The following is a 23,531-nucleotide window of genomic DNA, read 5'->3' on the forward strand; positions in this document are numbered from 1 at the left end:
TGGGTTGGAAGGGGCCTTAAAAGCTCATCCAGTTCCAACCCCCTGCCATGGGCAGGGACACCTTCCACTAGAGCAGGCTGCTCCAAGCCCCGTCCAACCTGGCCAGGGATGGGGCATCTTTATTACAGTTCATCTGATTACAGCTGTCTGGTTCCTTTTGGAAAGAAAGATAGAGAGCAGTGCATCTTTTTTCCATTAATAAATCCTTTTTCCTTTCCCCCATCTCTTATTTCACCTTTTATTCTGGTAACATTAAAAAGTTGCACAAATCCTAAATGAATGCACAGTGCTTAGGGACCTCTTGGGATGAGGTGGTGCGCGGAAAACAAAGTGTTAATGGCTTTGGTTGGGTTTTGGTCTCTGGATGCAGAACTCCTTAGAGTTGACCTCCAAGGGAGTGATTTTGCAGCCCGTGCCTGTGGGTTGCAGTCGCTTCCCTCTCCTGGGCAAAGCCCATGAGGTGGGATGGGCTGAGCGGGCTCTGTGCCACCACAGCTCTCAACCTGCCATCCCCAGGGGAGTTCTGCTGCCCCAGTTGGACCATTTGAACGGGCACAACTTCCCAGTCCAGCAAAACTGCAGGGAACTGTGCCTGCTGATGGGATTGGAGAAGAGTGGCTGGAAGCAGCAACGGGCATGGGCATGGACATCAGTGAGAAAGACCTTCCCTCTGTCATGGCTGTGAGCAAGTGGGGTCTGGAAGGGTGGACCCTGGGTTTGCAGACCATGGGGGCCAGCAAGCTCAAGGAGAGATCCTTTGCCACCCATAAGGCAGCGTGTGAGCTCCTGTCCCGCTCCTGGCTGTCCTTGCTCCTCCTGTCCCACCGGGTGGGTTGGCGCCTTCGCGCAGCTGCTTCAGTATCAGTTGCACAGCTGAAGTGCAGTTAGAGCAACCCAGTGATTCCTTTTCTCCTCCCTCCGCTTCCCATTCCTCAGCTCTGCCTTGTTTGTTCAAGTCAGGAAGGGGGAGGGTATGGGGGAAGTTAATCATTAAACAGTAATGTCTTCTCCTTAACCCCTTCACGACCTGGGGGCAGACTGCTCCTGGTATTTCCAGGCTGCTGCTCATCTGCAGACGAGTAAAAGCAAACCAGTAAATGTAGCTGAGCTCCTTTCTCCTGTGCCCATCCTAAACGTGTTGGGTTCCTGTCTGATGGTTCATTCAGCCCAGCACCAAGCCGAGGGGCTGAATGTTGTGGTGAGATGGTTACTTCTGCCTGTCCTGCAGCGAGGGCTGGGGGTGGAGGGTGGGAAAGTGGTTTGGATCCCCTCTGCAGGGCTGGAGGAGTCAGCATCCTCATGGGATTTTCACTTCCTGGTGGAGTTTGCTTTGCCTTTGTCATTGGTGGGGAGAAGCAAAAACCACACCTTCTGGGGCAGCACTTCTCTTGGAGGTTCTGTGCGTGAAACCTCCAGTCATAGGACCTGCCTAGTCGAAAGAAGCGCAGCTCTGCAGCAGTTTCCTTGAGGTATGTGCCTTCCACTCTGGAATCCACCAGCTGTTCTTTTGCTTAAAAAGATGAAGTTCATTTTTCCCCAGCTGCAGAAAGCTTGTACCCCTCCAGAGAATCTGCTTCTGGGGTATTTTGGCCCCTCTAGGAAGATGCCTGTGGCTTAAATGATTTGGAGCATCATTTTTTGCTAAATGAAAGGTGTATAGAGTTAATTTAACACAGTATTTGATTTGCTGATGGCTGTATTCTGTTCTCTGAGGGCAGGAACTCTTTTTGGCGTGTGTGATGCTTTGGTTTGTGGAAGAGGGTGAATATAGAAGCAGCACCTTCCTCATCTTGCAGTGATACTGTCCTCCATCTGACCCTTTAATATATTTTCTTCAAGGGTTGCTAAGTGCATTGGCTGGTGTGATCTGCTCTGCTCAGGAAGTGGCTTTGAGCTGGCAGGTGCCCTCTTGGAAACGATGGGCAAGCATTAGGTGCTGGTCTGGTGCCACCTGATAACTTGAGCTCCTTGAGACCCTGGAGGAGGATGCCCTGTGGTGGCTACACTCTGTCTGAGCCCTCATACCCTAAACCTGAGTGCAAGTACTGTGTGCAGGAGAGGAAGGACAAATCCTGCTGAGCCTGCCTGAAGACAGCTGGGAGGGCAGGGAGATCCAGGGGGGTTCTGAGAGCCTCCTCTCCTAATTCTCATGAAGTTGAGTTACTGTTGTCTGGCTGAATTCCACATCTCCAAAGGGACCTGCTGGGTATGTCCTGATGCTCTTATAATGAAGAGCACTGATGTCCTTAGTGAACCAGCTCCTCTCTAACAGCCTTAAAGAGGTGTGCAGCAGAGCTTGCTGCCCCAGCAGAAAGCCGGGCACCTGGCCAGCCAGGCTCTCGTTAGAAAGTGAGTGCAGGCTGGAGATTCCCCACCAGGGACTGCAGTGGGCTCTGCAGTGTGGGCTCACAGGACAGGAGGTCCAACAAGTCAGGATATGCCTGTGAGTCACCATAGAGCAGTGCAGGGTTGGGAATGGGCAGAGACCGATTTGAAGGGAGCAGCCTGAAAAGGTGGGAATGCCTTTTCATGCCCTCCCTCTGAGGGGGGAGCATTTTTCCCCCCTTAAAATCCCTGAGCAGTGCTGTGACGTGGGTTCCTCTGCCTGGCATGAGTGACAGTGTTTGTAGCTGGTGGAAGCTTTCCTTCTCTTCAGGAATTTGTGAGCAGTCTCCACCCAGCAAGTTGAGAATTGTTGCCAGGAGAAGAAATGGCGTTTACCTGGCAGCCTCTGGAAGCGCGTTAACCGTTTGTGTGATGTATCCAGAGGGATTTTTGCTAGGAAAACCAAAACACGTGCTCCTGCTGCACTGATGGGCTAATTTCAAAGTTTCATGCTTCTTCCACTACCTTAGACTCTGGAGAAAACCCCTCCCGAGATCTTGTTTCCTGCAGAAAGCAGTGCCTGCGGCCACGGTAAATGACTCTCTGATGATGTGGGGCCTGTAATTAGTCTGTGTCAATATTCTGTTGCGTAGATCTCTGAGCAGGTTTCTCCGAGGCTGCTCTGCTGCAGGGGCAGGGAGGATGCAGGTCCCTGTTGTTGGGCAGTTTCGCAGTTAAGACAAAGCTCTGAGGCTGACACAGGTTTTCTGGCTGCTTTGTTACCCCTTGGTGTTTTTGTTGTACAAGAAGTTGAGTTAACTCAGTCCTGGGCTGAAGGAGTGTTTTCCAGGGCATTTAAGAGATCACCCTAGGTAAAAAGTCTTCCCAAAGACTTTCTGATACAGATATCCTGAATGAGAAGAAAGAAAAACCTGTAGTCCAGGATTTTACCTTGTTGTTTTCCCCCTACAGATGCCTTACTGGCAGACCTGGAATCCACCACCTCCCATATCTCCAAACGGCCAGTGTTTCTAACGGCTGAAACCCCTTACTCCTATCCAACTGGAAACCACACGTACCAGGAGATAGCTGTGCCACCTCCAGTGCCTCCGCCACCTTCCAATGAGGCCCTGAATGGCACTGTGATTGACCCCTTAGACCAGTGGCAACCCAACGTGTCCAGATACGTCCACCAGCAAGTAAGTGCCCGCTTGTTTTGTTGGTGCAGTATCTCTCAAGGAAGTAGATGAGGGGAGAGAGTAGCAAGAAGTGAGGATGAGTTTGGCTATGAACAGGGTGGGAAAATGGGGGGAGGTGTGGGGTTTTAATAGACATAACTATTGAAACCCCTCGTCATTGTTCCAACAAGATGGTGTGATGAGATTAGTGTTAGTCATCTGTCTTGTAGCCTGTGGGAAACAGACTGGGGCTTTCCAGCAGAGATCTGCGACTCATAGGCAAATCTGAAGCAAGTGGAGAGCGGTTGTTCCTGGTGTAGCTCATCTGATAGAGGCTGGCTTGGCTATAGAGCAGATGTTTTTGTCTGCTGCTGGGCTTTGTTCTGCCATGTCCATGTGTGGGGTTGCAGTGTACTAGTGTATATATTTGCTTTGTATTCTCTGTTTCCAATGCAAATCTCATTTCCACAGCCTCAGTCCCAGTCTCCTATATACAGCTGTAGTGCCAAAAGCTCCAGTGCCTCTGTTCCTAGAGATGGACTGAGCTCTCCTTCTCCCCGTGCCAGTGAAGAGGAACACGTCTACAGGTATCTGATCCTGTTAAGAAATAAGCCTGACTTACAACTTGAGCCTGCTGTGGCTTGAGCTGCTTTCTGTAAGTGGAAACAAGCAGTGTTCCCTGTGTATGTTATGTATGTTATGTTGCGTTGTGTGGGTTTTGATTATCTCTTTTGTAAGCGGCCACTGTAACTTTCATACTCACTCCAAATGTTGACCTGGCCCTTTGGCTTGCTCAGCTGCAGAAGAGGTTAAGGGTCTGTCAGACAGAACAGGATCTGGATTGTGTTGTGAAGGATATGCCCCAGAGACAAGTGACAAATCCATCCCCCTGTTAAGCAGCACAAAAGTTCTTTAGGGGGAGGGTGGCCTTGGAGTAAGTTATCCCAGGGAACTTGGTTACCTGTGGCCTGGCAGGATGCGCAGTGGCTTGAATTTTCAAGTAAATTTAAACTTCTTACACTTTCATCTCAACCAGTGATAGGTAGATAGATAGACAGATAGATAAATAGTTTATACTTGCAAAGGTGGCTGCCCTTACAGTGAGAGGTTGGAGGAGGGCTATATGGTGGGACAGACCTTTCTGCTGACATGGGGATGAGTGAGGAAGAGGCTGTCAGAATTTCATCTCTGATGGCTCTCTACAGTGCACTCTGTCCCAGGTACCTTTTTACAGTGTGAAGACTGGTGTTTCTCTGGTGTCGTGTTCTACCCATGCCTAGCTCTTTCTCCTGGACAAGAAGTTGCTTTCAACCAGAACTAATTCTGGGTAGAGGCAAGAGCTGGCCCAGTGGAGACAGTAATTGCCATTTTTTCAGATGGCTGCATGCAATTAGTACAAAATGGAGGTCATTACACCCTGAAAGTCCTGTACAAGGGTCAGGCATGGCTTGGTTCTGGTGCGCATTATCGCTTGTGTGCTTGGGATTGAATGAAGTTTGCCCTCCTCAGATTGCAGGAGAAAGATAGTAACTGCCCTTATGGGCTTCCGTAATTGTCACTGGTGTCCCAGGTGTCAAAGTCCTCATGCCTGTTGCATATCAACAGCCTAACCTGGAAGTGTGCACAAGATGTTGCCATTTTGGATTTGGGAAGTATCTTTTTGATAAAATAAGAACCTCTAGACCATTAAAATTATTTCTTCATTGGTAAAACTAGGAGAATATAACTTCTCTGCCCTTGATGATGGGAAGACTGTTATTACAGTATAATTACTATAAAAACCACTGCATCAATGCTAAGTTTTGCTTTGAAACAGTTTACAGTTATGTGTGGTAAATGGCATCACCCATATAGGATAAGCAATAATTACAGTCAGTGTTTTATACACACTTGTGCACAGGTAAACTTCTTTCTAGGCTTGTATGTTTAGTGGTAGAAAATAGCTACAAATTATTGTCTTAAAAATTGATCAGAGTTCCCCAAATTGAAGGCTTGAGGACTTGAAGAGAGACCTTGAGTGCTGCAGGAGGCTACCACATAACCTGCTCCTTTTGACTTTGTTGATAGCTTGAGGTTTGTGCTTTGCCTCTTTCTGCAGCCTCTGCTAGCCCTGCATTCCCTTGCTTCAGGGAGGAGAGTTTTGCTGCCTGGTGTGATGTCAGCAGAAACAAGTCGTTTTCCTGTATGCAAGCTAATGGTTCTGCTGCTGTTGTGTGTGTCCTGGATCTGCAGATGGTTAACCCTTCGGTACAGGGCTGTGCAGCACACAGTCCTAAAATCTGAGACCCTGTCCATCAATGCTGTTTCTTAATAACTGACAACTGAAGATGTGGCTGTGTTGTAGTAATTTCACAAAGCACACGTCTTGTTTCCTCCAGAGCTAAAGGCATCAGCTTGAAAAGAATACAGTACCTGTGTAAACTCTGTGAACCTAATGGAAGTTTCCCTCCATCCTTCTGCTGTATCTTGACATGGAAGTTTTACATTTCCCGTTTGTCTTTAGTTTCCCGAACAAGCAGAAGTCTGCAGAGCCATCTCCCACAATGAACAGCTCCTCTCTGGGCAGCAACCTCTCAGAACTGGACAGACTTCTTCTGGAACTGAATGCTGTTCAACATAATCCCACCAGTGGCTTCTCAGCAGGTACGGAGTAGCAAGACATTTGGTATGAGTGGATAGTTTGATTCTCAAAATGGTAGCCTGCTTTTTGCTTTCCAACATCCCACTCCAGCTCCTGATCAAAGATTCATTCAGTGTGGGTGGGATCTCTTGAGGTCTGTGGTGCAACACCCTGCTCAAAGCAAGGCAAGCTTCAAAATTGGCTCTTAACTGAAGTTTCAAAGTTAGATTAGGTTGCTCAGGCCCTTGAGCTGTTAAGTTCTGACTATCCTCAGTGGTGGATATTCACAAGATATCTGGGAAGTTTGCTGCTCTTGTCTGTGATCAAAATGTATGTATGGCCTCAGGGGTCTGAATGGCTCTTTCCTGCTCACCTTTCTCAGATGAAGCCAACAGAAGCCCATCGCTGCCCAGCGTGACTGGCCCTCACTATGTTGTCCCAGAGAGCAGCAGCTCTGTGGGAGAGAAGGCTGCACCCCCAACAAAAGAAAAGCCAAAGCGAAATGGTGCACGTGGGATTGAAGATGTGCGTCCCAGTGTGGAGAGCCTGCTGGATGAGCTGGAGAGCTCTGTGCCAAGTCCAGTGTGAGTAGTGCTTTGGTGATTGCTGCCTTGGCGGGGGGGTTGAAACAGGTTCTTGTGGGAATAGTGACTGTGGACGTAGGGGCAGGTGCTGCAGGAGGGTGATGGACAGAAAATGGGCTTTATCTAAAGGGTCAGAAATCAAGCAGGTGTATGAGGATGCAGGTTTTTTTTTTATCTACTCCTGGATGAAAGAATACATAAGTCACGTTACAAGAGGTGGATTGTTCAAGCTCAGATTTATAGCTGATCATAAATATCCACCATGTGATAAAATGAATGTTTGGTCATCATCCATTTCTTAATGGATGGGGGGAGTGTGTACACACTCATGTTAGACTTGGCAGAGAGACAGGGCCTGTGTGTGTTGTGGAAGCTGGGTCTGGGGGAGGGCTGGCCAGGGTGGGCAGTGCTGAGGACACTCCTCATGCTGTGGCACTTTCAGCCTAGGAGTGCTCTCCCAGGCTTAAACACACTCATTTTTGTTTCCCTCCCCTTGTCAGCCCTGCGATCACTGTGAGCCAGGGCGAGGTGAGCAGCCCCCAGCGGGTCACTAGTCAGCAGCAGACCCGTATATCTGCTTCTTCAGCTACACGAGAACTGGATGAGCTGATGGCATCTCTCTCTGACTTTAAGGTACGCTGTCATGACAACTTCAGACTTCATCGTGTTCCTCCCCACCCCCAGACTCCCTTTGTTTGTTAGCCACATTTGCTGACCTTGTTTGGTCTCCGGAATGCCTTCTTTCCCTCTCGGACTTGCTCTGGGAAGTTTCCTGTCATGGTATTTGTGCTTTCTGAGTGCTCCTGTAGGTGCTCTCAACTCCTATAAATTTTCATCACTGGCAGGGTAAGGCAGTCCTGGATTCTGTTTCTCTTTGGCTCTGCAGTTTGTCTGTTTGCCAAAGATAATGAGCTTAGTTACTGCTCAGTACAGGGTGAATTATTTTGCCGTGCTACAGCTTAACAGGAGGCAGGGGAGCATGGAACATCAGTCTGCTTACTGGCAGAGACCAGGCTCTTCTGTTCTCTGGGCTGACCCTCCTCTTCAGAGGGTATTTTGGCCCTGATGCACTTTTCCTAAGGAGGATCTTCCAGGCATCTGGAGCAGGCACTGAAGCCTTTGCAGCAGACAGCTGGAGGCTTCAAAGGTTTGCATCTTAAACCAATATCTCTTATTCACCTCAAAATGGGATTAAAGTCTGGGCTTCTTGTGGGGGCACAGCATGGCAAGTGTTGTTCAGAATCTTTTTTGGAAGCCAAACAATTGTGTTGGAAAAGAACTGCTACTTCAGTCACAAGTAGCACATAAAAATCCCATAATAGGATAAGCTCAGGAGTAACCTGCCCATGATCATCTTGTTACATGATACTTGGATAGCTACTTAGCGTGTTTACTTGGATAACTTGTTCTGTATTCAATAGGTATGTTATCGTTCTTGTACTCAGTGGTTAACTATGGAGCTTATTTTCATGATACTTTGTTCACCCATAATGAATAATAGCAAAATGAAAAACATTTCCTTTTCTTACTTTCTACTTGCAGTTGCTGTGCTTATAGCCTTACTGAATTATCCACTTGAATTTGTTCAGATAGGTGGAGAAATCAAGCATCTAATGTATTCTCTTCGTTGTTATTGTCGGGTTTGCTTTTTGTACGTACACATGCAAGAGCTTTCTAATCCTAAGAAAGTCCCTAACTGGGCGATCCTGCTGATGCTTCATGTTTCTTGTCTGTGCTGAGCTCCACCTCCTCCTGCCATCGCTTTAGATGGGGCAGCCAGATCGGATGTTTCTGAGGAGATGTAGACAGGACATTCAGTGGCAGCTTTGCTGTTTGTTGTTTCCTCTGTGCTAGCGTTCATGTGAGCTTTTTTGATGTGTGTTGTGGGTTTCATGGACATCGTTACAATACCCTGAGTTTTGACCAAGTGCTTGAGTTCAGAACCCACCAGCAATTGTGCATGCTCTGTGAGCCTTTGTTTGCCTTGCATGTGCTGGGATTGAGTCCAGTGTGCCATTTCTGGCACGTGTACTTCATTTTGTGAGAACCTAGGAGTTACTTGCTGTTTTCTCTAGGCTTACTGTAGTGTGTATTTAGTCAACTGCAAATATTGACACCTTCCTGTTGCCTTTTTTCCTCCATACCAGGTCCTAGGGTAGAGTGCAGGATACCCACAAGAGTCTGGTCAGTCTGGTTGAAAAGCTGCACAGTTGTGAAGCTGGAGCAAATTCCCACCCGTGCTGCTGGCATACTCTGCCTTGCTCCTTCTGCATCCTGTGGGAGCTTGAGCACCATGGCCTTGTGCCCCAGCTGCTTTTATCAGGCCTCAGCAAATAGCTTGGGGTGAGGCTGTTGCCCCCAACCTTTGCTCCTACGTGAGCTCTTGGCAACTAAGAATGACCGTGCCCAGCACAGGATTTCCTTGCTAAGATACAAGGAGGGGACATTTTTAACTGGGAGTGTTCAAATGCTTTTCAGTCTTGAGAAAAGGCTTCAGAGTATTTGTGCACCTCCTGTAACACCTGCATGACAGAGACTAGCTGCTTTCTGTGATACTGCCCACCTTCCTGCCTTAGCGTCTGGCTGAGCTCTGAGAGCAAACTGAATTGCACCAAGATTTTAAGATTTGGGCTTTATAAACACAGCCTTAGCATTTCTGTGAGGTATTGAGCTAGTCTATGCCTACACATTCTTCCCGAAGCACAAAGTATGTAGTTTCTGTGATCATTTTCCTTGTGTTAATATTTTGATTGACTGTTTCTAACAGTTACTTCCCTTTTTCCTGGCATCCATGTTGCTTTATTTTCCCTTCAGTCCCTTTTTGTTTGTTTTTACCTCCTCTATTTGTGCCAGGCAGTGGTTTTTAGCTTGGCTGTAAAAATGTGCTTCTAGTCGGTACTAGGATGTAAGCGAGAGAAGTGGAGTCTTTGCAGAGATGAAAGATGAAAGGCTCCTGTGTGAGTACCAGGGCTGTGTGTGGTTGCAAGAAACAGGACAGAAAAACTAAGTACGACATGTAATCAGTTGGAGTTAGTACAACTAGAAGTTGCACTAGATTGGGATTGGAGGAGTGGAGGCACTGCTGTTTAATTCCCTCATACCCAGAGTAAAAGGTACCATTACAGACCGATACATTACCCTTTTATCATCTTTTGCTTGCTTTAATGAGTTGCTCATTCTTTTTGCTTCCAGAATCCATTTGATTTTGGTTATCTAGCTCATCAGTCAGTGGACATTGAGATTACTTCATGCTCTTGTTTCTTTGACCCCTGCCATTTCTGTGTAATACAATGCCTGCTTACTGCATAGCTGGATGCTTGTATTTAATTGTTCTATTACTGCTGAGCTCTTATTTTGGAGCTAATCAATTTTTAATATGCTGGAAATACTGAGTGAGATGTTAGTCTTGCCTTGAAAATGACTGACTTCATTTTAGGAAGCCTGGAATCCTAAGTGTGAACCACAGCAGAAACCCAGGTTACTTTTACAGGTGCATCCAGCTTGGGCAAAATACAGAGGGAAGGCAATATTGGAAAATTCCTTCATGTTAACTACTGAATGTACTTATTAGTCCTTGTCCTCTCTGCAGTGAGTGTGGGTCTTGCTGTGCTACTCAAAGAGAGGAGCAATCGGTAACGAACTGTGGTCTCCTATTCACAGAATCATAGAATGGGTTGGGTTGGAAAGGATTTTAAGATCATCCAGTTCCAACCCCCTGCCGTGGGCAGGGATGCCTCACCCTAGACCGTGTCACCCAAGGCTCTGTCCAACCTAGCCTTGAACATTGAAGGAGATGGACCATTTACCATTTCTTCGGTGCCAGTTCCTCACCACCCTCACAGTAAAGAGCTTCTTCCTTATATCTACCCTATTGCTCGTTCCTTTCTGAGCCACGGTCTCCCTATGGCACTACTGTTGTGTGTGTGTGTGCGCCAGTTCCCGACCCCGCAGCATGGTAGCAGCTGAAAGTGTCTCTTGCATCTACTGGCAGATTTTGTTCATGTTCTGGTTAATTTTATCCTTTTATTCATGATAAGTATCTCAGAAAGGTAAGTAGAGGCTGAGATACCTTACATGGGCTTAGGAAGTTCTGTGCCCTGCTACCTTAGAGTATAAACATCCAACTTCTTGAGGCTTCTTTGGAAAATGTGACTAAGAATTAGAGCAGGTCTTGATAGCTCTTGGGTTTGGAAATCCTTTGTAGATACTTTTTTAAAACTAGGAGGCCTCAGCACTGGTCTTAGGTGCACAGCCCTAATGGCTGTGTGAGCTTGTCCAAGCCACTGATTTCCCTTTTGAAGTAAAAGGAATAGTGCCAGTTTGTCTCCTAGGGTTTAGCCAGGAACCACTGAAAATGGGGAAAGGAGGACCCATGATCCCAGGTCTTTTCAAAATCCATGTTTTCAAAAGACCCTGTAAGTCAAGGAAAACCCAAAACTGTTTTGCTTGCTTTAATTAGAGTGTATTTTGGATCAAAATTAATACTGATTTTATTACAGTATAAGTGTGGAGTCTTTGGCCTAAGGGGAAGAGGCTAATTTGGCCACCTAAGCAATGCTTACAAGGGCATGGAGTGACTGACAGACTCATGTACATTCAGTATGTGTCTCTACAAGGTGAGATTAGTGATGTGAATAGAACAAAGCCCGTGTTATCTGTTCCTGCTGTGAATGCCCTGAAGCTTTGTTTTCATTGCCATGAACTCATCATACTGGAGCATTTTATTAGTGTATCAAGAAGAAAATGTCCTGCTTTGTTCTGTTCATTGATTGTTTTTTCTCAGCTTTGAAATGTAAAATTTACATGCCAACTATGTGTAAAGTTAACGTGACCTTTACTCACAGTGTAGACATTCCTAGGCTTGTAGCTGGCTTCCCTGTGGCTGCTGCATGACTCCATCAAGCTGAAGGTGAACACATGAGCTGTCACTTAGGAAGGGCAAAGGAAAAGGATCTCCATGGCTGTAGAATTTCATCCCCTGTAATCTCATGTTAAGATCAGCACAATGTCATACTAGTTCTGCTCCTTGATAACTCATTTTCCTTCCTTACTGTTGGAAGCAAGGCTTTGGATCAATATGGCTCTTTGATTTGGGGGTCACGATTGTTATAATGCTCAATTCTTTGCTTTTTTTCATCTCCTTACCTCTGTCTTTTATTTTTTTCTCTCCTTATTCCTTCTGTCTCCTTTTTGCAGACCAGTTCCACTATGTCTCTGATTTCTGAACCCTCTCTAGAGCCAGTTCCCAGTTCAGCCAGTGCAGACTCCAGCAACACTCCTCGCAGTTTAACAGTGCTATCCCATTCCAAACACCCTTCTGCAAGTCACAGTGGGGACTCAGAAGTGCCAACATCTGCCCCCTTGGCAGTCCCCTGCCCTGGGGAAGGCAGTAGCACTGTAGTTCTGCCTGCTTCAGGGCATCCTGCCACTCCTCCTCCATATATGACCTGTTTGCCACAAACAGCCCCTCTGCCCCCACCACGGATCTCTTCTGGTTATGCTACTTGTGGAGAGCAGATAACCTCTGCAAGGTTGAGCAGGAAGCCTGACTCTTCTAGAAATGCTTCCCAGGTTGTGCCGGCTTCCAGTTTGGAGCTTCTGTGTAGTTCTGCTAATGTGGAAGCACAAGGCCTGGAGCACACTTTGGGAAAAGAGACTGGAAAGAAGGAGCAGAGAACTGACCCCAGAATCTCAAGTGTTTTGATTTCAAATGCTTTAAATGGTCAGGGAAGGGGGCAGATACCTAAAGAGCTGGATCAGCAGGGAGCGTTCAGGGACAATTCAGCGCTTTCTTCCCAGGGCAAGAGTGCAGAAACAGCTTTAGATGAGTTGTGGGCCTTGGAGCTGTCTGCCCATGTGCCAGAGATACAGGCAAAGAATGACAGCGCTTTGAATCCTGTGTATGAACCTTCTGTTGTTGCCCTGGATCGGTGGGATGTGTTCCCAGACACTAAGAAACAGTTGGGCTTTGCAGTGGAGAAAGGACAGGAGCTAAAGGCTGAAGTACTGCACGAAACCAAGGTAGATGGCTGTCCTGATCAGGTCAAGAAGAGGCAGAGCAGAGACAGAACTCCTAAGAAGGCAGGTACTGCTAATATGAACAAAGCCAGAGGAGACCAGGAAAATGAGCAGTTCAGAAGCTCTGCAGTCACTCCGGAATCTCCTGAAAACATTTGGAAAGCTGAACTGGATCTGCCATGCGCCTCCAAACCACCCATTGAGAGGATTTCTGCATCAGGCCAGGCAGGCACTGAATGAATGTAGGAGTAGGATAAGTCCTAACTAGGACTGTTGTGACAGCACACTAACATTCTGGGTGTGATGTGAGTGTGCCCGGGGTCACCCACACTAACAGCATGCAGCTCTGAGAGTGTTACTGACAGCTGCATGTCCCAGAGGGTTGAAATCCTCTGCTTTATCTTGTGTCTCTTCTGCATGTCGGTCAGCAGCACAGAACATGGCAATTTGCAGGGACTTCCCTGTGAAATGGACTTTTATTCCCTAGCTGGGGTAAGGATCAGGCCACAGAGGCCTCTGATAAGGTAAAAGGGCCGTTTCATGCCACTGAAGCATGTTCCTGACTTGGGGTGGCAGCTCTGCCACTCACCTTTTTAGGTCTCATTCCTGGAGCTGTGTTCTTTCCACTGCTGGAAGTACCCTTTGTGCACCAGACAGCTCTGACCCAGAGTCTTATGCCTCTAAAGGACAAACTCAGCGAGGCTGCTCGGTGTCCTTGTGACGCTGAGGTTTCTTTAATGCTCAGTGGCGTGTTCATGCTGCACCTCCTATCTTGGCTTCCTGCTGGTTAATCTTTCCCTTCCTTTTCTAGATAGTTATTTTTGGCTGCTGTGATTATCCTTACAGGGTTTTTCCTTGCACTGACTCACTGTTCTGGGCTGTGCCAAGAGGAATTTTGGCACTATGGAATAAATGTCATCACTCTCCTGCTCACAATTGTCACTAATGGCTTGAGTTTATGTTGTTGCATCTTGGGGCTTGCTCTGACATTGCTCTTCTCTGCTGATATTATTACCTTTGTCATTTAGATTAAATCTTTAATCAAGAGGACAAAAGAGACTGCGAATGTGCATCCAATGTATCGAGACCCCTCTCCAAGGCATAAACTAGGCCCTGCCATATTGCACAAGACTGAGTCCCAGGACCGCTTGATTGAAGAGCTGCAGGACAGACTGGGCGTCACTAAGCAGGAGCAGGAAGAACGGGAAGGCCAGGATGACTGGCTGACAGAGGGGGTCACTGCCAGAGCCCAGGGGGAAGAGCAGAATGGTGGACAGCAAGTAGAGAAGGTAGAAAGCAGGGGCATGCTCTGGGAAGTTCCAGCATGTCCCTCTGTCCAGATAGCCTTGTGTGGAGGTGCAGGTGACATGAAGAACTCTTTCTACTCACCCTTGTCTGGCCTGAAAAGGGAAGCAGTGTGCAGGGCCTAGTTCTTGATGTTTAAGAACTGGAGTAGGATCTGAGGGTGCTGATACCTGTTTGGGGCAGTCTGCTACTATCACATGTCAAATGTTATGTGGGGATTAAAACCACATGTGGTTTTAAAACCACTCTGGGAAGCCTGTCACAGAGGTGTGCTTTGGTGTCCTCAGTACTGTACCTGTGCAGGAAGTTCTGGGTGTAAGATGGTGCTCTTCCTGGAGCTAAAAGGAAGCATGTTTTCTAGTTCCCTTGTCTTTCTTGCTGCTTTTTTCCCCTTAGATAAACATGCTGGTAACAACCAGCCTTCCTGTTGCAGGAAGTGCCTGTGGGTTCCTCTCTTTGGGTTTATTCACCTTTCTTCTTCCTCTGTGTCTTTTTAGGTGGTTTTTCCTCCAGAATTCCCATTCCCCCCAAGGAGGACGATCTCTGTTCCTGCCTCTCCCCCACTCCAGCCTTCCAAAGAAGCTACAAAGACAGTCCCTGCTGGTGCTGCTCCATCTCATGTCTCTGACCCTACACCTCTCCTTCCATTCCCACCTCAGCCTTCTCATGTGCCATCCACCCCAACTCCTAGTCCAGCCTCCTCCTCTTCCTTTAGCTTGGCTCCCCAGCCTCTCTTCCAGTGGGAAACTTCTGATGATGATTATCACGAGCTTTCTGTTGTGGGCACCCCTCCTTCTGAAGATCCTAGGCATTCCTGCTCTCCCCAGGCCTGGACCCCTAGCACCAAGACAGTTGTTTCTGTTGGCTGTCAGACTGAAGATGATGCTTTCTTCCCACAGATGCAGGCAGGCTTCTCTCTTCTGGTTTATTTTGTTAGCAGTGTTTCCCAGTTCAGTTATTGCTCCCAAGTTGAGAGCTCAGTAGATTCAACATTTAGGAAAAAGCTGGTACTGAACTGCTAGGTAGGAGAGAGGACTCATTGGCAGTATCTAGTTCCATCTATGCCTGTCTAGCACTGCAAAGTACATGTGTGTGTTATAACGTGCTGGGCATGTGTGGTTCCTGTCTGTCCTGAAGATCACTTTGTGCAGCAGGGACTCTGTTTTCCTCTGAGATGAAGAAGGGAGTTCCAAAACACAGGCTGCAGTTCTCCCTGCCATGATCTCTCTTGGAGTGGCAGGAGTAAAAGATGGCAAAATCTCCATACTGGAAGGAGCAAACCAGCAGCAGCTCTTCCTGTGTTTGCCCGTTTAGATGAGTGTCCACAGCATGAGCGGATTTTGGAGAGATGATGTGATCAAGAGCTGTGTTCTGCATCTCCTCAGGGATGGGCTGTAGCTCCAGGGTAGTGGGAAGTCTTAATGTAAATGAGCAGTGCAGTGGTGTGCAGTGTTGTGTGTACAGGCAGCTCTCAAGCAGTAAACACCTCTGCATCTTGACCTGTTGTACTTTCCAGGTGACCTCTGCTCCTCCCCTTGTCCACAGTACCAACCTGCTGGCTGCTCATGCACCTCTGGGCCCACCCACCCCTGAGAAGGCAGGACCTCCTTTCTGTTTCCTTAGCATGGTGTGTGCTTTTCTGGTCCATGAGTGTGCTGCTGATGCTGCTGGGATCTGCCCTGGAGCTCCCAGTGCCGTTAATGTCGATGGTGTCCAGTAGTGCATGGTTTGTTGCTCATAGAGCCCCTGGCTGAACATGAGCGATGGCAGATCTCATGAGTGAAGGGCAGGAATTTGAAGGGCCTCTGCATGATGAGTTTACATGGATGCTGTGCTGAGTGTCCCCTGTAAACAGCAGGCACTGTGTGCAGGAGGTGGAAACAAACCTCTTAGGTAGGGACTAATCTATGAGCTGTCAAGAAGGTTGGATCACCAGGCCAGGTGGCAGTTACACTGTGCATGGGTGGTTGTGCCTGCACTGAGGTTAGCTGTGGCTTGCAGGAGTGTGTGGTTCCTACAGGCAAGGATGAAGTGCTTTGATGCTGCATGTTGAACTCGTCTCTTTTCTCTCCATTTGTGCGAGATGTGGGCACCTGCCATCCCTGGTGGCCATGAGGCCCTGGTTAGAGTGAGAAGTGGGTATGATTCAGCCCTCTTCCTCCTGCTGTGCTGTGCAGGAAGCCCTGGCTTTGTCCTGAGGCTCTGGCCTGGCTCTGCATACAAAGGCCTGTTGTGTCTGTGAGAAGTCCCCTTGCAGTGATGTGCTCTGGAGACATTCACTGTAACTATTTGGTAGCAAATGACCACAGTGGGCTGAGGATTTGTTTTAGTTTCAGGATGTTGGAGTGTGATGGGGGCTGCAAGTTATGGAATGGCTGGGAGGAGATAGCAGGGGAAAAGCTGTGTGTTAGGCTCTGTTGGGAGTTGTGCTGCATGCAGGGCAAGGCTGACGTGGAGTGTGTGTATGTGTGTGTGTAAACCAGCTAAAATTATGTATGGCATGAGGATTTTTGTCCAAACAAGTAGAAACCAGAGTTTGTCATTGAGTAAACTGACTACAAGTACAACCAGCAGCAGGACGGAGAATAGAGCTCCTCCTGTGGCTGGAAGAACGGGTTCTGCCAAGGCTCTGGGGCACTTCAGCACGTCCCTGCTGCCCTGGCTGCACTGGCAGGAGGCTGGGGGGGTTGTTCACAAATGTAGATTTTATGTGTTTTGATCTGTGCTCTTAGTAAGAGAAAACGTGTGCTCCAGACCACCGCCTCAGGGAGGGACTTCTTTGGGTCTCTCTAACCCTGACAGTAGCTATTGCAGTGCAAAGTCAGCTGAAATAATCTGTGTTTCATTATTGCAGTTTGTCTGCAAAGGGGCTGCTCTCCAGAGAGAACATATACTTTGGTTATAAGTTATGAACCCAAGTAAAACGTTTCTCCCCCTCCTCTGGGAGGCCTTTCCAAGCCATGTGTACTGTGGTGTGGTGTGAGTTTCAGAAACAGCCTCTGAGACAAGTACCTTAGTCCCCTTCCCCCCATTCCCGTGCACTGCCAGCGGTCCCACAACAGACGTGGCAGTCCTTCTATTGCAGTCCTGTCTGCTGGGCTTTGCTGCGGATGCACTGCCCTCTCTGTAGGTAAACAGCACACAACTTGAAGGGAGTTATTCCCTTCCTGCTTCCACTTGCTTAGCTCAGGCGTGGGATGAGAGCCACCTGATGGGGGCCAAGGAGACTTGGCAAGAAGGTCTGCAGAGGTGGTGCAAAGGGAGGGAGGGGAAGAGAGAAGATGATTCTAGCTGAAAGGGAGGTGGGGAAGCGGGATCTCCATCAAAGAGGAGAGAGTGACAACTGAGAGTGAGCAACAGCACAGGAACAGAGAGAGGTTGAGGGGAAGGGGCCCTCTGGATGGTGTCTCTGCTTTGTCAGCTGGCCAGGACCTGGTGAGGTAAAGGGAGATTTTTGGCAGAGGCTTACAGAGCAGTGTACTGACTGCCTGGATGTGCTGGTGACTTCTGCTGTATGTGCAGTGAAGGAAAATCAAATCCTCAGTTTACAGCTCTGCTGTTGTGCATCCCAGGGTCTCCTCATATGTCTCTGCGGGGGCAGAATACAGATGAGTACTTGATCCTGGCTCTCACTGGCTTCTGCAGAGAGTGTAGCCTGTCTCTGCAGAGGAGCCAGCCATGGGCAGCAACAGCAGGCATTTATCTTGTAAGCCCAGCAGCACTCACCTTATGGTCTTTGTTTTCCCTTCCCTGCAGTTCATGGCGCAGGGCAAAGCCGGAAGCAGCTCCCCTCCATCCACAGCCTCCAAGCCTGGCAGTCAGCTGGACACCATGCTGGGAAGCCTGCAGTCTGATCTGAACAAACTGGGTGTAGCTACAGTTGCCAAAGGTGTCTGTGGAGCCTGCAAGAAGCCTATTGCTGGGCAGGTGAGTTGAAGGTGCTGTCTCATTGCTGGATCTTGGGCTGCAGCTGGGAGTAATGGGGAGGGCTGTTTCGTGAGGCTGAAGAGACTGGAGATGCTGGAGAAACTGAAGTACTCTATTTATCCACTGGCTAGGTACGCTGTAAGCTCCTCCAGTGACCTCTACCCTGCCCTTGAGGGACTGCCCTCTCCTGAGATGATAGGTAATTCAGTTTTCATGCTACCCCAGTCCAGGGCTCACTTGAGTAGTAGAACTTGTCATTCTTGCTGACCTCCAGCTGGTATCTTGTCATGTGGTCTAGGGGAGGATGAGATGGAGTTGTCCTTCATAATTTGTCTTCTCAACAGGTCGTTACAGCCATGGGGAAAACCTGGCACCCTGAGCACTTCGTCTGCACCCACTGCCAGGAGGAGATCGGGTCACGAAACTTCTTTGAGCGGGATGGTCAGCCCTACTGTGAGAAGGACTATCACAACCTCTTCTCCCCTCGCTGCTACTACTGCAATGGGCCGATCCTTGATGTGAGTTTCTTGAGGAGATTAAGGGTGCTGGCAAGGTGCTGCAGGCCTGGCTGGTAAAAACTCCACCAATGTGTCCTGGGTGGAAGATTTTGTTTGGGGACTTGCTTTTTCCCTTTACCCTGGCTCTGAAAGGGAAACAACTTGTCTCAGTCCAGTTCTTACGCCAGTGAGAGGAGTTAATCCCTCTTACCTTCACTGAAGTTCTTTCAGAGCCCCACATCATTCTTGTAATGATTCCTCAGCTTTTGTCTGTTGGTAGCCTGTAGTAACAGGCACCAGTGCGATGAGAGCTGGACGAGGCCCTGTATAAGGGAGGAAGCAGAGCCTAAGATCCTTTTAGGGTAAAAAAAAGTGTGCAGTGGGGAAAGCCTGAATGAGCCAGAGGCAGGGGAGAACTGACTCAGCTCTCTAAAGGACAGTCTGGTTTAATGCATGCTCTTGTCAGCACCACCATTCTTCCCCCCACCAAGCCCTTCCTTACTCACCTCCAAGCTGAAGCCATTATTCACACAACTTGCACTTTGTCTCTTCTTCTGAACAGAAAGTGGTGACGGCTTTGGACAGGACATGGCACCCGGAACACTTTTTCTGTGCCCAGTGTGGAGCTTTCTTTGGACCTGAAGGTATTGCTGGTTTATGTAAGGGGAAAACAATGTCCTCCCTGAACTCAGACAAGTGTGTAAAGCAGAGCTGCTGTTAGGAGACAGCCTGAGAGATGACAGGGGAACTACTGAAGATGGAAGTCCCAAGGGCTATAGCTGTTTATGGGGAAAAGATGCTACCAGTAATCTTTTCTCCCTGGGGAGGAAGAGTATGCATGTGCCTGTGTGCACATGGGACAGGAAGGGCAGCAGAATTAGGAACTTGCTGTGTGTGTTAGCAGGGGGAGGATGATCCTACCCACACTGGCTACCCCTCAGAGCTTGCCTGGCCATAGGTAAAGGTGAGGAGCTGATGCACTGTGCCTCTCTTCTTCTTTGGCAGGATTTCATGAGAAGGATGGCAAAGCCTATTGCCGCAAGGACTACTTTGATATGTTTGCTCCCAAGTGTGGAGGCTGTGCCCGGGCTATCCTGGAAAACTACATCTCTGCCTTGAACACCCTGTGGCACCCTGAATGCTTTGTGTGTCGGGTAAGAAACCCAAGGTCTTTTGCTGCTGCTGTAAGACCCTTCTCATTTCCACCCTGCAGGCATCTGGTCCCTTATCAGGAAAAGGCGACTGTGGGGTAGTGAAGGACAGCCAGTCCCACAAGATGAAAACATGTCAGCAACCAAACACCTTCTTGTTCCTCTGCCTGTTTATGTTAAACTTTCTTGCTGTTTTGCTCTTTCTGTTCCCAGCTGGAATTATGGGCTTCTGCAGCAGCTCACAGATAAACAGAGACATTTTCTGTGACCTTTAAATAATTATAAGCTAAGCTTCTCTCTAAGCACTTGCCTCAGCAATCAGATTCTGAGGATCTTCCTCCCATGCTCCATCTGACAATGTAAACTAATGAGACTGACCTTGCTCAGACAAACATGCAAATCGGTGAAATAGTGGCAGGCTCCATACAACAGGCATAATAAACAGGAATACTGCAGATTAAATGCTTGGCTCTCTTTCAGAGAGCACTGCAAATATTAACTCTTACACGCCCCAGGAGATGAGCAAAATCAACCAGTGTTTCCTAGGGTGAGAAAGAAGGGCAGAGACCAGAACAAGGAGCCAGAACCGTGAGCTGCTGATACCTGGTGTGATGCTTAGAGCAGACTGTCACCATGCTGCTGGGACTGTCTGTGACCCCTGCAGTGATGTGCAGAGAGTGGAGGCAGAAGACTGCAGTCCTGACTGTGGGGCTGGGTAGGGCTGTGCCTTTTTTGCAGAGATTGAGATTTCTGTCAAGCAGTTTTGCTTTTCTTTCCCCCTTCTGCCACACTGCCTCTATTAGTGGGGCCAGCACCCATGTCTTCCAGGACATGAGATGTGATTCTCTTCCTGTTTTTGCTAAAGCAGAGCAGCCTTTTCAGCTGTCCTGACTGAGGGAGAAAGCTGCTTACTGAAGTAATTGTCAGCATTAGAAAAGCCTGGGACTTGCTGCAAGCAAACTGCATTCATCCCAGTATTGTGAGTGTTCAGCTATCTGTGGCTCTGCAGGCTGTTTGCTGGACTCCTGTGTACACATTGGGCCTGGCAATTTGTGATACTCTGTCCCCTCCCTGGGAAGAGGATGGTGTTGGGGCTCAGCAAAACCAGGATTCTGGAAATGTGGCTTCTCCTCTAGGCCTTGCTGCTGGTACATTTGGTAAATTGGCAGCATCCTCAACTGTTACCCACTCCCTGTGGCCTCAGTTTCTCACTTGTACAAGGAGAGGAGTCTCCCCAGCCCTGTGGGGATGGTGGGTGCTTCTGTTGCAGGTTCTGGAGTGTAGCATCCTCAGCTGCCTGGCACTGGGTGAGGAGCTCTGGGCACTAATAAGCACATAGCTGGTGTATCCTCATCTGCTCAAAATCATTAGCACTGTAGAAGTAAGTTTCTCCCAGTAGCAATGTGTTTGTACCTGGTGGAGGTGTTTCAGGTTTGATGATCCTGCAGTGTTCCTGTGTAATGACAGCCATTCTGGAGACATCATTTGTAAAGATTAATTCTGCCTCATTTTCTCAGCTGGAACCAGTCCCACATTCATCAGAATTCTGCTGCATTAAAGTCTCTGTTGGTCCCTGCTTCTCCTGCCATTGTGGGGAAGCTGGAGTGAGATTAAAAAATAAAACAAAAAAGCCCCAATGTAACCAAACCCAGCAGGGAAAGATGCTGCAGTGTTTCCCATCTCAGGGGAAGGAGCGTTCTCCTTTCTCCTGGCTGGACATGCCTGGTAGCTCATCTGTAGCATTTTCCTTGCAGAAGTGAAGCCAGCTAGGGGAAGGTGCATGGTTAATTCCCTTGCTTGTGGCTGTAACTGCCTATCTATCAGCCTTTCCTTGGAAAATCTTGATGGACAGAGTTTGGCTCTTTTGGATAACAGGATGATGCTGAAAGGCAGCAGTTCACCCTGGCCACAGTACAGCTAGGCTGTGCTACAGAGCAGAGGAGGCTTGCAGAGCTACCTGCATCCCCAGTTACACAATCTGTCTCCTTACGCTTTGTCCTCCTGCAGGAATGTTTCACACCATTCATCAATGGCAGCTTCTTCGAGCATGACGGGCAGCCCTACTGCGAGGTGCATTACCACGAGCGCCGCGGCTCGCTCTGCTCCGGTTGCCAGAAGCCTATCACAGGACGCTGCATTACTGCTATGGGCAAGAAATTTCACCCCGAACACTTTGTCTGTGCCTTCTGCCTCAAGCAGCTCAACAAAGGAACCTTCAAAGAACAGAACGACAAGCCCTACTGCCAGAACTGCTTTCTCAAGCTCTTCTGTTAGAGGCATCATAGACGGGCGCTAAGCATCTTTCTGCCACCCCCTTGGCAGTTCTGTCTCTCTGAACATTACTGTGATTTAGAAACCTGACCAGGCAGGGGAGGAGGGTGGGGTGGGTGTGGGGGGAAGTGCTTTCTGCTGCTATGAGAGGCAGTAGATCCAGAGATGAGACGGACCATTAAACTGGAAATGCCCTTGCTGTGTCTCAGTAGAGAGAGGCGGACATCCCTCATTATGGTGCGAGTCTGTGTGTGTGACTGACAGCTGAGCTTAGCTCAAGGGCTCTAACAGGGAGATTTTACCCAGCCCCCTCCTGGCAGAAGGAGTCTTTGCCAGTACATTTCAGCCTGTGTCAGCTTCCTGAGCAAATGGTGACGCTTGCAGACAGCACAGCTTTGACACCTTTCTCAGGCTTTAGTCTGCGTGCATGCACGCTGAGCGATAGCACAGTGAGGGCACCCTGTGATCTCAGTGACACCCTCAGATCTCTGCTCACTAGAGCCAAGGGGGGGGGTGTGACTTCTTGAGATCAGAGCATCAGCACAGGCAGCCAAGACCCTGCAAGGGTCTCTCCAGTTCCATTACACTGTAAGGACATGATACCACTTATTTCTTTTTTTAAGAGGAATCAAGGTGTTCCTGTGTGGGGTGTTTGTTTTGTTTTCTTTTTTCCCCCTAGTTTGTTATTCCCTGCTTTTTCTCAACACACTGGAGCAGGAGGTGGAGTAAGCCCCAGCCATCCCTTAGCACTGATGTGTGCTCCTGTTGGTGACATCCCATGCCAGACACCTCTGTCAGCACTGAGGCTTGCTCAGGGCATCTGCTCCCCTTGCCTGCTGCTCCCAGGAGGAAGAGGCATCATCCCTGCTTTAAAAGCAGGAGCAGACAGGTTAGAGCACAGCCTTTTTCATCCATCCCTGTCATGAGTGTGTGACGTGTGTGTATCTGGCCTGAAACTTTCCCATCTATCAGGGCCTGAAACCATCACAAGAGCAAGGAGAAGTAGAGGGTTTAAGAAGCCAGGAAAAAAAAGATCCAAACTTTATATCCTTTCTTCTTCTTCTCTTTGCTAATGAGACTTGTCAGCCCTATGGTATTTCCCTTTTCTGTGCTCTTGTTAAACATGTTCTACTGAGAGATGCTAGAGCAATAACCTTTTATATTGACTGTTACTGGTATAACACGTCCCTTGGGTCAGGTGTGTGTGACACACTTGGGTTTTACTATCGAAGCAAATACTGTATCCTGTCTTTGATAAGAACTGTAGATTTCTACACTGATTTTGAATTCATATCTAATTTACTTTTAATCCTCTTATACAGAAATTGATTTTGAAGTGATTTTAAGAAAGCAACTTTTATATCAAGCTGTGCTGTTCTAGGCAGTGTGCCAGTTGTGCTGGTTACTGCATCTGTAACCTCAACGCTTTGTTAAGCCTAACTAACATTCAGTAGTTTCTTTTTATTGCGGGTTGGGAGGGGCTGGAATCTTATGGGGAAGGGAATGTGACTTGTATGGGTTTTTTTTCTCCTAGCACAGGCAGGTGAACTGTGAATAGCTCCCACCCCCCAGCCACCTGAAAGTGTCTGTTCTGGGGTTTATTGCAACCTGTAAACTGCTGTATTTGAATTGCCTGCCATTCTCCCAAAGCCCAG

The 23,531-nt window shown here is 48.3% G+C and overlaps 1 protein-coding gene across 1 annotated transcript; it reads left to right on the top strand.

The window, feature by feature from the left end:
• Positions 1 to 636: 636 nt before the first annotated feature.
• PXN (paxillin) lies at positions 637 to 21,879 on the top strand (the record flags this gene model as incomplete). The annotated part of the gene is made up of 14 exons (XM_080628358.1): positions 637 to 828; positions 1,229 to 1,345; positions 2,856 to 2,916; positions 3,298 to 3,524; positions 3,975 to 4,090; positions 6,007 to 6,146; positions 6,506 to 6,707; positions 7,208 to 7,340; positions 14,528 to 15,037; positions 17,787 to 17,957; positions 18,302 to 18,475; positions 19,017 to 19,098; positions 19,460 to 19,608; positions 21,613 to 21,879. The coding sequence occupies 14 exons, from the start codon at positions 637 to 639 to the stop codon at positions 21,877 to 21,879; spliced, it is 2,541 nt and encodes an 846-aa protein (XP_080484484.1).
• Positions 21,880 to 23,531: the final 1,652 nt, after the last annotated feature.

Source organism: Psittacula echo (assembly GCF_963264785.1).
Source record: "Psittacula echo genome assembly, chromosome: 13".
Classification (NCBI taxonomy): domain Eukaryota; kingdom Metazoa; phylum Chordata; class Aves; order Psittaciformes; family Psittacidae; genus Psittacula; species Psittacula echo.